This window comes from Macaca fascicularis, chromosome 4 (assembly GCF_037993035.2).
Source record: "Macaca fascicularis isolate 582-1 chromosome 4, T2T-MFA8v1.1".
NCBI lineage: Eukaryota > Metazoa > Chordata > Mammalia > Primates > Cercopithecidae > Macaca > Macaca fascicularis.
Window position 1 is genome coordinate 133,446,279 of NC_088378.1, and position 12,428 is coordinate 133,458,706.

Sequence of the window (12,428 nt, forward strand, 5' to 3'; positions counted from 1 at the left end):
TGCTCCTGTTCAAACACCTTCCTCTAAGCGCCCAGCCCTGGCTCTGAACTGGGCAGGCTGCCATGCCTCTAGTGGTCTGTTGTCTTTCCTGCACGTTTTGCCTACTGGAGAAGAGATTCTGAGTGCCTGGTGAGCTGGAATATTTATGCAGCTATCAATAAAGCCCAATAAACATGGCAGCCAAGCTTCTGCATTGACTAAACAATGCTGGCGTTTTTTGGCCCTGTGAAATCTCAGCCGAGGCAGCTCCTTTGAGGTTTCACAGTGATTGCAAATGTGGCACAGTCGTGGTGGTGACCACTCCAGTGCCACCTTGTCATTTCCCCTTCAAGCAGCTGTGGCAAGTTATTCTGAAGAAGTTCCGGGGAAATGGAATCTGATGGGGAGAGAGAGATGCTCATTTCCTCATCCTAACCAGCTTCCCTTACTACTGATACTTTGGTCTTGGAATTGGTATCCAGCTCTGCTGAAAATGAAATCATATATTTAACTCTCAGGCTGAAGTCCAGTGTGATTAGATATTAATGCAGTGTAATGGAGGATTGGTATTAAATTGAGACCTTCTGATCTCCTCAAATGTTCCCTCCCGCTCAGGCTGCTGCCCTGCCAGCCCTACCTCCCCTGCCTCCCCAGGCAGAAGCAAGGGCAGTGGGGCCAGAGCCCAGAGCCCTAAACCCGCTGCAGAAGCCTGGCATAGGGAGAGGGGAGTGGAGGCAAGAGGAGCAGCAAGGGAGAGGGGAGGGAGACCCAGGTTCAGGCCGGCTCTGCCCAGGATGGCTGCCAGCAAGACCTCACTGCCTGGGTTCCTTGAACCTCCTCTGCATCATGGAGGGAGGAGTACGTGGGACCACAGGGCCATGATTCTGGGCCTGCCTTCACCCTCAGAGCTACACACAGTTGTTGAGGACCAAGAGCTTCCAACTGTCCAGAATCACTTGGATATTTGACAGGCATCGAGCTAGAAGGCTGAGAAGAACAAAATCTTTGCTCAGTTTCTTCCACTCCTGCCACCTCCCTATGCCAGTCCTTTTTGTGAAACTGTGACTGGAACCTAATAGCTGTCACCAGCTACTGTCACTCATCCTATTTCTGTTTCTCTTTCCTGGAGGCGTGGCCTGAGAAGCAGCCAGTGGGCCAGCTTTAGCGTACTCTTTAGCTTCCTTTAGGGACAGGGATGGGACTCTGATGTCCCAGTGTGAACCTTGGCCAGGGGCCGCTCCCTTCACTTCCCCCCACCTGCTGGAGGAAGGACATGAGTGTGTGGTCAGTTCCAGTGCTTGGCTGGCAAGAGAGAGCTAGGCCTGTGGAAACCACACAGGGTCTTGCAGGACCCCTGCCGGCCCACGGGCTGCATCCCATCTAGCAGACCCTCCAAGAGAGCTGGGGGTCTGGGAGGACAGCAGTCGCTCACCAAGAAAATAGGGCACCAGCCCAAGCCCTGGGCATGGTCAGATGGCATCACTTTCATGTATGAATAATAGCATTTTTACGGAGAGAGTGATTTTTCTAACTCTGTTTCCAGAACACTGGTTTCAGGGGCACAGACTTTGCACACAAGATGGTAATGACTTTTTAATGACCTTAAGGGGACGGGTGTCCAGGCGGCAGTGAATCAATCTCAGTGGGAGGTTCATAGTGAGAGGGAAGATGGAACACCTGAAACCAAAGGGGGAAAGCAAACTGCAAATACATAGATATTTTCTTTGCTAACATTACTTGGTAATTAGACAATTACAGGAAACAGCTTCTCAGCAGCTGGCATTTCCACTGTGAGAGCGGAGGAGGGATGGCAACAACTGTGAACTCCTCACATTTATTACAGAAAATATGATTGGAGTTTACAGTCGTGGGTGCCGTGCACTCCTCCGGTACATTCTGATGAGCTGCTGAGCATTCAGCCAAGAGCAAAACTCCTCCTCTCAGGGTCCGCTCAGGCCTGCTCTGCCGAGTCTTCAATGAGCTGGCCTGGCCCGTGCCGATCAATGAGGAACTGCCTTTAAAATATCGGGGATGCTTTGGAAACCACCCAGACGGAACCAGGCCAGTCTTGAGAATAGATGGTGTGGGGGGTGGCATTTTGGAAGCAGGGAAAGGCGGGGGTAGAGGCCTGTGGAGAACTTGCCAAAACCCCCATGTGCCATCACTCACGTGGTGGGGTCAGAGGGTAGTGCAGGACCCCCGCTGCCCCAACCCAAGTGCTGGAACTCCGCAGCCCTCCCACATCCCTGCCCTCTTCAAAACTCTCTTCCTCCCAGAAGCCTCCCGTGCTGAGTAACTGCTCCCCCTCAGATGCGTGTCTGACGAATGACTGAGGTCATTCTGCCAACAGCCCTGAGGCGGGCCCCATCATGGCCCCATTTTATAGATGGGGAAATGTATTTATGAACTCCTGCCACCGTGATTACATCTCTTTATCCACACTCTTGTCTTAATGAGCCTGGTCTGCACTTTGTGCTTGTTTATGGAGGGCTTGTAAGAACCCTAAGTGACCTTCACAGATGGGGAGGAGTGCCTTCTGTGATGGGGTTGTAAGCTTCTGAATAGGGACACTGTGTATGTCCCGCCTCTCTCAGCCATACATTAGGTGCAGCCCTGCCCCCAGCCCCTCCTACAGTGCAAGTCTCCGAGGACAGGAAGCCCTCCCTCAGTGGACATGACTTCATCAGCCACACTGTCAGTTAACTGCACCGTCTAACCAGGCAAATGGTTGTTTCCTCTCCCAGGTCCTGGCAGTCAGTGAGTTTTGAAAGGCAGCCTGCCTCCTTCATCCGTATCGTTGGGACACACAACACAGCAAATGAGGTAAGGGTCTCTTTTCATGAGAGGTGCCATGAGATTTCCTGATATACAGGTAAATGCTACCTCCTGAGTTAAGTGGAATTGTTTGTTCTGCCTGCTAATGGCCTGTTGTTCAGACAGCTTGGTAAGGAGAAAGTCCTGGAATTGCACAGTGGGGATATCATTATCATTTTTTCATATCTCTTCACTGGCAAATGAAAGCCAGCTCCTATTGCTTTGCTAATTCCTACAGCTCTCTGTGGAATCGGCCAACCACAGACGCCTTGAGAGGTCAAACACCTCATCCCTTGTCTCTGAGTCCTCAGCCCTCCCAAATGACAGCAATTGTGTGAGGTTCCTTGCCCCTCTGAGCATGGTGTCTAGCAGGCGGCCGTGCTGCTGACCTGTCACTCCCTTGCTGTTTCATCGCCACACTGTGTCAAGCGTGTACCTCCAAAGAACCGCTGGTTTAAGAGAGGCAGCAGAGGGAATGATGGGTCGAAATGCAAGAGGTACATGAGAAACATAAAAGTAGTAACATTTCTGCAATTCTACTTTTCCATGATCTTTCTCAGATTTATGCAGGATTGGCTCTATGGTGTGCCACCACGACAATCGCGTGGGACCCAGTACATGAGGTTTAATGCTCTGTGGCACCATCTTGAAATGCTTAGGGTCTTTTTACCTTTGAATTGTGTTTTATAAATGAAGCTCCACAGCACAGTGGAACACACACCAGGACCTTGGAGCCTCAGCCCACACGCAATCCCGCCTCCTGCCCCTTCCCACCTTCCTGCCATGAGCTCTCAGCCACCCACTCCCTGAGCCAGGATGCCTGGGTTCTGCTTGGCCTGCCCCCCCCTCATCTCACACATGATCACTGCCCTCTCCACCCCCAGCAGGGGCCCTGGCACAGGGATGGACGGGACCAGAGTCTGGTGTGAGTCCTGAGCTCAAGTCACAGAATAGGGCCCTGGGTGCCCGTGAGGGGCTACACTGGCTGGGGGTGGTGGGGGGGGCAGTCCCTGTGCCCGAGGTAGCACATCATTAAGTAGCAAATGATAACTAGCGTGACAGCTTGAGAGAGAGAGACCCTAGATGAAAGCAGAAAGGTTTCTTTGTGCTTTTTGAACACAGGGCTCCTCGTTTCCGTCCAGCAAATGGGCCCTGTGCTCAGGATTCATGCATTGTCTTTATGGAATTAAAATTTCCCCAGAACACATCAAGGTGTTTCTGGTACTTCAAAAAGCATTTATAAATGTGAAAATATTGTGATAATTTAAATTCATTTTGGCTTTGTATTTATTTAGAATAAAAATGGTCCACATCTACAATGTGTTTCTTGCAGAGAGGAGCTTGTAAACAGAAACCTGGAACTTTTCCTCTTGCCTCTTTATTTCAAAACAAACCTGAAAACTATAAAAGTAAACCAACTGATGTTTTCTAAAGAAAAATTCGAGAATTATAAACACCTGGTCATAAACAATTGAAATTTTTACATAGTAACATATTGAAATCGAATGAACTATGTTTCATTTGCAGTTCTTGCTTTTTATACAGTGCATCCCCCCCAAAATTTTCGACTGGTTTTTTTCTTTAATTCCTAAATGGAACTCTGAAATTTTGTATTACAACAGAAGGAATTCTCAAGTCAGAAAAGGCTAAGAAGCAGCAAGGCGAGTCTGCTCAGAGCCTTCTTCTAGGGCTGCCCTCGGTCCCAAACCTGTTTCCTCAGTGACCAAGGAAGAAGAAAAGCATCTTGGACATTTTTTTTTCAAAGCTATTCTAGATGACGAATGATTTCCCATTACAGAGCTCTGAAGTTGGAGTGTAAGACCTCTCTTTCATGATGAGTCTCCCAAAAATATCTGTGCAAGGGGCCCCGACCACTTTGGTGGAGATTGGACCAGCCATTTTAAATGGGTTGGATAGTAGGTCACTAGTTAACTTGTAATCCATCCCATTGGGCTAGTGAATAACTTGCTCAGTTGTCTTTTTGAATCAGTTATTGATCAGGGGGAAAAAAGCCTCAAAGTAGTGTTGCCAACTGGGAAACTTTTTTTTTTAAAAGACAGAATCTCACTCTGTCACCCAGGCTGGAGTACAGTGGCGCAATCTCAGCTCACTGCAACCTCTGCCCCTGCATTCAAGTGATTCCCTTGCCTCAGCCTCCCAAGTAGCTGGGATTACAGGTGCCTGCCACCACACCCATCCAATTTTTGTATTTTTTTTTTTTTTTTTTTTGGTAGAGACAGGTTTTACCATGTTGGCCAGGCTGGTCTCGAACTCCTGACCTCAGGTGATCCACCCGCCTCAGCCTCCCAAAGTGTTAGGATTACAGGCATGAGCCAGCCACCATGCTGGGCCAGGAAACATCTTAAGTCATAAAATACATAATGAACAGGATCTCATTCTCAGAGCACACAAAAAGGCACAATAAGCCAGGTGCGTTGGCTCACACCTGTAATCCCAGCACTTTGGGAGGCTGAGGCCACAGGTTCGCTTGAGCCCAGGAGTTCAAGACCAACTTGGGTAACATAGTGAGACCTTGTTTCTACTTTAAAAAAAAAAAAAAAAAAAGGCCAGGCGTGGTGGCTCACACCTGTAATCCCAGCACTTTTGAAGGCCAAGGCAGGTGGATCACTTGAGGCCAGAAGTTCGAGACCAGCCCAGCTAACATGGTAAACCCCATCTCTGCTTAAAATACAAAAATTAGCCGGACATGGTGGGACATGCCTGTAATCCCAGCTACATGGGAGGCTGAGGCAAGAGGATCGCTTGAACCCAGGAGGCCGAGGTTGCAGTGAGCCAAGATCGTGCCACTGTACTCCAGACTCAGCAACAGAACGAGGCTCCATCTCAAAAAAAAAAAAAAAAAAGCAAGAAAAAAAGAAAACCAATTAGCAGGCACAGTGGTATGCACCTACATGTAGTCCCAGTTACCCAGGAAGCTGAGGCTGGAGGATGGCTTGAGCCCAGGAGTTCAAGGCTGCAGTGAGCTATGATTATACCACTGCATTCCAGCCCTGGGCAACAGAGTGAGACCCTGACTCAAAAAACAAAAAATGTACAATAAAGCTGAACTTTACTGGGCATCAAGAATATAGCAAACCTCAGAGAATGCTCTTTACTGCAGCATACTGGGTTCTGGGACATTATTTGAAAAAAGTCTTAACAGAGAACAGTGGAAATGTGTGTAAGCCAGTATGGCAAAGTTCAGAGGCATGAGGGACAGGGGTCACATCAGGGAAGGAGGATGACTTGGGCTGGTCAGGCAGGATTCCTGGGAGAGACGGCTCTAGAGGACATGACCGCATGGACGTGAGCACTTCATGGAGCTGGGGAAGGCGGCAGCATAGGACAGGAGGCTGGAGATGAGTGTGCGGCACCACCCTGATTCACAGTCCCATGGGAGCCAGAACTGTGCCATCAGAAACAGGGGTCAGGGCACCTCCCTCACTACGGAGCGTGGCCTGGAAGGCAGAGGATGCAGGGTTTCCTCCGTCTGTCCCTACTTATTTGCTAAGTAACATCAGCAGCTGTCTCGGCTGGCTATTCCACTGGCTAAAGTAGCACATTGATTTCTCACAGTCCCGGAGGCTGGGAGTCTGAGGTGAGGGTGCCAGCAGGCTCTGGTTCTTGGTGAGGGCCGTCTTCTGGGTTCTGTCCTCACACGGCCTTCTTTGGTGTGTGCACTTCCACGAGAGAGGGAGAGAGGGCGCAGGCACAAGCGCTCAGTCTCTTTTCCTATAAGGACACCAATCCCATCATGGGGGCTCCACCCTCATGACCTCTGCTGAACCTGATCACTTCCCAAAGGCCCCACTTCCATCCCATTCCATTAGGGGTCAGGACTTCCACAGAGGAATTTGGGAGGGACACAAGCATCAGTCCATAACAGTGGCCTTCGTTTTATTCAGAGCCAGAGAAACACTGTGTCCCTTTAGCTACTCCGTGTTTGTGAACCCAGAGACTTTGTGCTAGCTTCAAAGACTATCGATGGAGTTGGTCTATGGCGTGGAAAGGTCTGTCTGTGTACGTACGATACAGGGAAATCTGGGTGAACAAACACTGCCGAATGGCGCAGGTAGGCCTGTCTTCTGCAGGTGCTTCCCCATCGAGAGAGGGGCAGGCAGAGCAGGGACTGGTAGGGAAGCGCAGCATGGAGGCTCCTGTGAAGAGCATTCAAGAGAAGACGGTGGCTGGGCAGTTCGGCAGAAGGCGGGAAGTGGCCTGGACAGTGTGTAAGTAGCAGCTAGCAGAGCGGCCGGCTGTTTAGAGAGACCTGAAGTCGTTTTGGGGGTCAGGAGCCCAGTGAGTTGGGCTCTGCACAGTGACCATGGAAACTGCCCCGAACTCCAAACGCCCGGACGGCTGCTGGAATAGGAGAAGGCAGACAGCAGGCAGTGCGTGGAAGCAGGCCCCCCGGGCTGGCCTGTCTGAGCTAAGGCGGACTGGGATTTCTTGCCCGCTGTAGGTGTGTATCTGTCTTGCTCCAGTCGGCCAGGCCTTCCTGCATCCAAACGCTCAGCCTCCGTCTGCTGCATGCTAATTTTCCCCGCTTCCCTCCGATCCGTCCAGCTCTCAGGCGACCATGGCCTCGGTAGTCTGTGAGTTTAGATTTCTTGATCACCTGCTCTGGCACGCTTCTGATTTTCTGTGGCATTCCGTCCCTCTCCTCTGGGAAGTGCACGTCTGCTACTGGCATCTGTCTCTCATCTTCCTTTGTGAGCACTGCAGCAACGAATTCATTTAATTTTTTAGCTACGTTTACAACTTCTGTCAATAAATTCCCCCAGTGCTTACCGCTTAAAGACTCCAGCACTTCCTTCTGTGACCCCCGTTCCTTGTGTACTCAGCATCATCCTTATCATTTATCTTAACTCCTCAGAGCACTCCACTTTCACTCCCCCAGTGTGTGCCTCTGTCGTCCTCTGCTGCCTGCTCGCCTGGCTCTGGACGCTCCCCTGTGCTTGGCCCAGTGCTCACGCCTGTCTCTTCTTCACCCTCGAACGCTTCCCCCCACTCTTTTGTCTTCCTCCCATGCTCAGCACTAGATGGCAGACAGATGTTGGTGTGTCTTTCAGCACATCCACCCTCCGCTTCCATTGTTTCCACGCACCTGATTCTCCCTACTGCCTGTGGCCAAGGAGGTCCTTCTCGACCATTTCCTCCGTCACTTTATGGTGGTCTCCGGTGCCAGCTTAGCAAGCTCTTGGTCATTCCTGTGTGGTTGCCCACCTGCCTTCAATGCTAATCAACTCTGAGCCACTGGGGAGACAGACGCTGCTCCTCTTCTAAGTCTCCTGTGTCTAAAATAAACTGGACCTTGTCAACAACATTACAAACATCGAGGGAATCTTTAGTTTCAGCCCCCAAAACTGTGCTCAGAACCGCACTGGTTCTGATGTGCGGGGTCTCCAGCAACTCTTCCATTTCATGTTATTAATTATCTGAGCAAATAACAAAGGCACATACCTACCTCCTTAAAGAAACCCAGCTGGGAGTAAATAAGATCAAGTCTATGCACCCATGAAAATCAGTCAGTGGTATTCAAGAAATAGAAGTTATGCCTGTTTCTTTTTATGGCTTTTATGAAAACGTGGGTTTGAAAGTTCTGGAGTGATTTTTTTCTCAGTACGCAGGGAGCTCAGGGGCCCACAAGCAGTCTTGAGGGTTAAAAAGGACTGTAGGGAAAGGAAACTCTGAAAGACAGGGCTTCTGCTCACAAGAACCTACATGAAAGCTTTTACCAAGTCAATAACAGAAACTGAGGATGGTATTGACAGGCTTTAGGCAGCTCTCAGGTTCCATTTTACCTACTGAATTTATATAGTGAGGAGGGAGGCTGTGTTAGATTCATCTTTGTATCCCTGGCACCTAGCATGGTGCCTGGCACATGTAAGCACAGAGGACCTGTTAGCTGAATGAATGGGTGAGTGATCTGATCTGTACACCCATCTCTCCCTCTCCCAGTCAATCAAAGAAAGCAATAAAGGAAAAGATGTAATAAACCAACTTTTCATTATCGAGAGGCCGTGGCATTCCAAGACAGAGTTTCTGTAGTCATATGGAGGATTTTCTTAAACCAGAAACATTTGTAAATGGAAAAGTATGTGCACCAGATATCTCAGCATCTCCTAGCTTAGGACACTTATAATAATAATCATTAGTATTAATTACAATAATAGTAGCTAGTATTTGCTGAGCACTTACTGTGTGCCAGGTTCTCTTCCAGCCCTTTATTACATGATTTAATCCTCATATATGAAGTAGGTTCCACTCACCCTCATTTTAAAGATGAGGAAACTCAATACTAAGTGTTGGCAAAATTGTGGAGAAGTGGGCAGTTCTCCTCCGGTGCTGTGGGCGGATGGACTGACCCTGTCACTCTGGAGAAGAGTTTGGCGTTTTGTCCTAAAGGAGCGTGTGCACACATTCACCCATTGGCTGAGCGTTCACTTCCATTCCTATGTGTATCCTCCGACAAAGCTCTTGTACCAGGTTAGGAGGCAAGAGTGAGGATGCTTTCACCGCAGCCTTGTTCATTCTGAACCCAACGGGACACCACGTCCATCCACAGAGGATGGATGAGCAAAGCACAGCATCTCATACAATGTAGGTGGATGAACATAACAGCGTGTTGAAGGACAGAAGCCAGACACCAAAGAATATGTATACTAGGATTACATTCATGGAAACTTCCAAAGCAGGCAAAGTTTAACTATAACATTCATGCATACACAAGTGATAAAACTGCTAAGAAAAAGAAGGCAAGGGGATGAATCTTATCTGAGCCAGAATTGGGGTTTCCTCAGTGAGGGGGAGGCACCACTGTTTCTTGCCCCACATGATATTTTTATGGGAAAACTATGCCTTATAGCATACAGTTTTGGCAGTAAAAAGTTTGGTTTTAAGCAAAGAGGCAACTGAGGCTGAAGACATTAACTAATTTGTATGAGATCACCCCAGTCTTGAGTGGCAGAATCAGAATGTGAATCCAGGCAGTCTGGCGGCAACATCGAGGCCCCTGCGTCTCCCACAAAGGCATAATAGATGGCAAGGTGCAAAATGAGCCCAGCTGCACCCCGGCTCAGAACTCTATGAGTCAAGCATTGATAAGCAGGTGGCTCTGAGCATGCTGTGTGCACCAGTTTGTGCTAGATCTTGGGGAGAAACTGAGGCAGGACCCTTCCTTAAGGGGATGGCAGCTGCACCACCTGATAGAAAGGAATCCCCTTAAAAAGCCCCTCCACTCTGGGTGAGGTTTCCAATGGCTCTACCTGATTGATGGTGGAGACATCAGTGAATGAAAACAGCAGCCAGCCCTGAAGGAGGAGGGTGAGTTCTGATCTGTAAAATGGATCTAGTGATCCTGGCCCTTGGAGTTTGGGAGCCATGAATGAGTTTATGTCTTATAAACATAAGGACCTGGGAGGGTGGGAGGTTGCAGACCACTCTGCATGCTGCCGCTCCTTATCCAGGGAGAGTGATCAGCCCATGAGCGTGTCAGAGGAGCATCTGCAGGAGCCGACAGCAGGACAGAAAGTCTGCAAGTGGCTGCTTGAGCTGCCCTCCAGGACCACTCAGCTCAGGGCCTAGAGCGAGGCAAAATTTATTTACGGGCTTCGGCCAGGCCAGTGAGTGGCTCTGGGCTCCCATGCCACCCGTTCCCATAGCAACATGGGGCTCTAGTGGAAAAAAAACAAAACAAGGAAATAGACTCTTAAAAAAAAGAAAGAAATGCTCCTTCCTGGCATGGTGATAATTATTTCCCAGGTCCCCCGCCCAGGTCTGATTCCACTCTCTCTGGCTCCCCGAGGACTTCCCCTGCAGCATCCTCCAGAGGACCATCATCTCAGCCCAGAAGCACTTCAAAGCAGTCACATGCTGGCTGCAGGGCCTGAACTCCCAGTGGGCCAGCAGCAGCATGAAGCAGACGTCCCAGTGGCAGAGCGCAGAGAGAGCAAATGGAGAAGCAGGCCCCTCCCAACAAAAGCTCCTGGTCTGCAGAGAGCACCAGTTCCAGCCTTCAGACTCCACTTCTGTGCGGGAGAGCACCTGGCCCTCCAGGGGCTTCATGTCCCAGCAACTGGAAATGGATGCCCACAAAGAAAACCTGCTTGGGAATAGAAATAATGGAAACAAACTTAGGTTTCAGATGGCAGCACAGAGGCCCTGTATGATGTATGCCAGGTACTGGGCCAGAGAGGAGGCAGTGCAGGGACAGCCGGGACAGTCAGGCCCAGCGGGTAGCCGGGCACCTGTGAATCTGCATAATAGTCCTAGCAGGAGGCTCTGACTGGGTCCCCACCACACTGCAGTTCTTGGGAGCAGAGACTGTGCTGTGGCATCTTTGTGTCCTCAGCACCCAGCCCAGTGCCTAGCACACGGTAACCCCTCCATACATCAGACCACGGGCCAGAGCCCTGGTGCAGGATTCCAAGGGGAATGAGCTCTCAGAATCACTGTGACAGCCTGAAGCCAGATCAAAGAGTAACTGAAGACGGCACCAAGGCTGTGACTGCCGTGCCCTGGAGAATGGCAGAGCTCTGATGGGTGTAAGAGACTGTGGAAGCATTCGGTTGCACAGAAATATAGGCTAGAGGAGAGGCAGTGAAAGCTGAGCCATCCAAACAAAAACTTGGATTTAAGGATTATACCTGCAGATAATGATCAAAGCCAGGTGCCTCAGAAGAGCCAGGCTAAGAAGAAAGGGGCTCAGAGGCTCTAGAAGCTGGCTCCACGAAGCAGCACTGGGCAGGCAGGGAGGCGGAGGATGCACTGAGGAGGGCGAGCAGTGAGTGGAAGGAAGGGAGAGGGCCTCGGCACTGGTGCCAGCTTCACCTCCAGCCAGCTGTGTGGCCCCAGTGTCATTTCACCTCCCTGCCTCTCAGGACACTTCCTTTGAAATGAGGAGAGTAAACTAGATCTTAAAGCTTCCTTCCCAGTAACACAGGAAAAAAGGCAGAAAAATATTTAGTTTGTTTCATAATTATAAAAGAAGACCTTTTGTGGGCCTCTTTATGTTTAAATGTTTGTTATGAAAGATTTTATTGGAAAAAAGAGAGGAAAAGCAGGACAACATTGAGCACATGTGGTTGTTTCAGACCCTGCGCAATCCTTAGACCTGTCGTACTGGAGCAGCAATAATTCTCCATCCTCAATTGGCCTGGGAGAAAGTGCCCCCAGACTTGGGCAGATGAGTACCCAGGAGCCTCCCAGCAGTGAGACGCGTGAAAACCGCAGCTTGTGAGGGTCCCAGGGGTGATGCTGGAAGCCTCCACGCAGCTGGAGCCCTTTGAGACAGAAGGTACATGAGGAGCCTGGTCACACAGTGAAGAACCGCCCAGGCAGCTGGGGACGCATGGGCCAGCCCTGTGGGGAGAGCAGGGCCATGGCCAGGCTCTCTTGGTGCCTGTCCAGTGTGGGAAGGGGGCCCTGGTGAGGCCAAATCTACCAGGTGGGGAGATTCAGGCATCCCAGAAGCCTGCAAACAAGAACACTTCCCTTTTTTTGTTCCTTAGTTTAAAAAAAAAAAAATAATAACCGAAAGATACCTCTACCACTGTGTGGCCGAATCCACTGAGACAAGAGTAACTCTCTCCCTGGAACTCTGGGGTGTACACACGTAAAAAACAGGGCAGGAG

At 50.0% G+C, this 12,428-nt stretch overlaps 1 protein-coding gene across 9 annotated transcripts in view; it reads left to right on the forward strand.

Annotated features, from left to right (window-relative positions):
- Positions 1–12,428, forward strand: part of BTBD9 (BTB domain containing 9) — a 506,404-nt gene that overhangs the window by 458,867 nt on the left and 35,109 nt on the right. For 5 of the 9 annotated variants that reach the window (XM_065542923.2, XM_005553116.5, XM_074038169.1 and 2 more), the window contains one exon: positions 2,724–2,802. The exons of the other annotated variants lie outside the window; for them this stretch is intronic. In XM_065542923.2, coding sequence (XP_065398995.1) covers positions 2,724–2,802 — 79 coding nt within the window. The remainder of the gene's footprint in view (positions 1–2,723; positions 2,803–12,428) is intronic. 9 annotated transcript variants of the gene reach the window in all.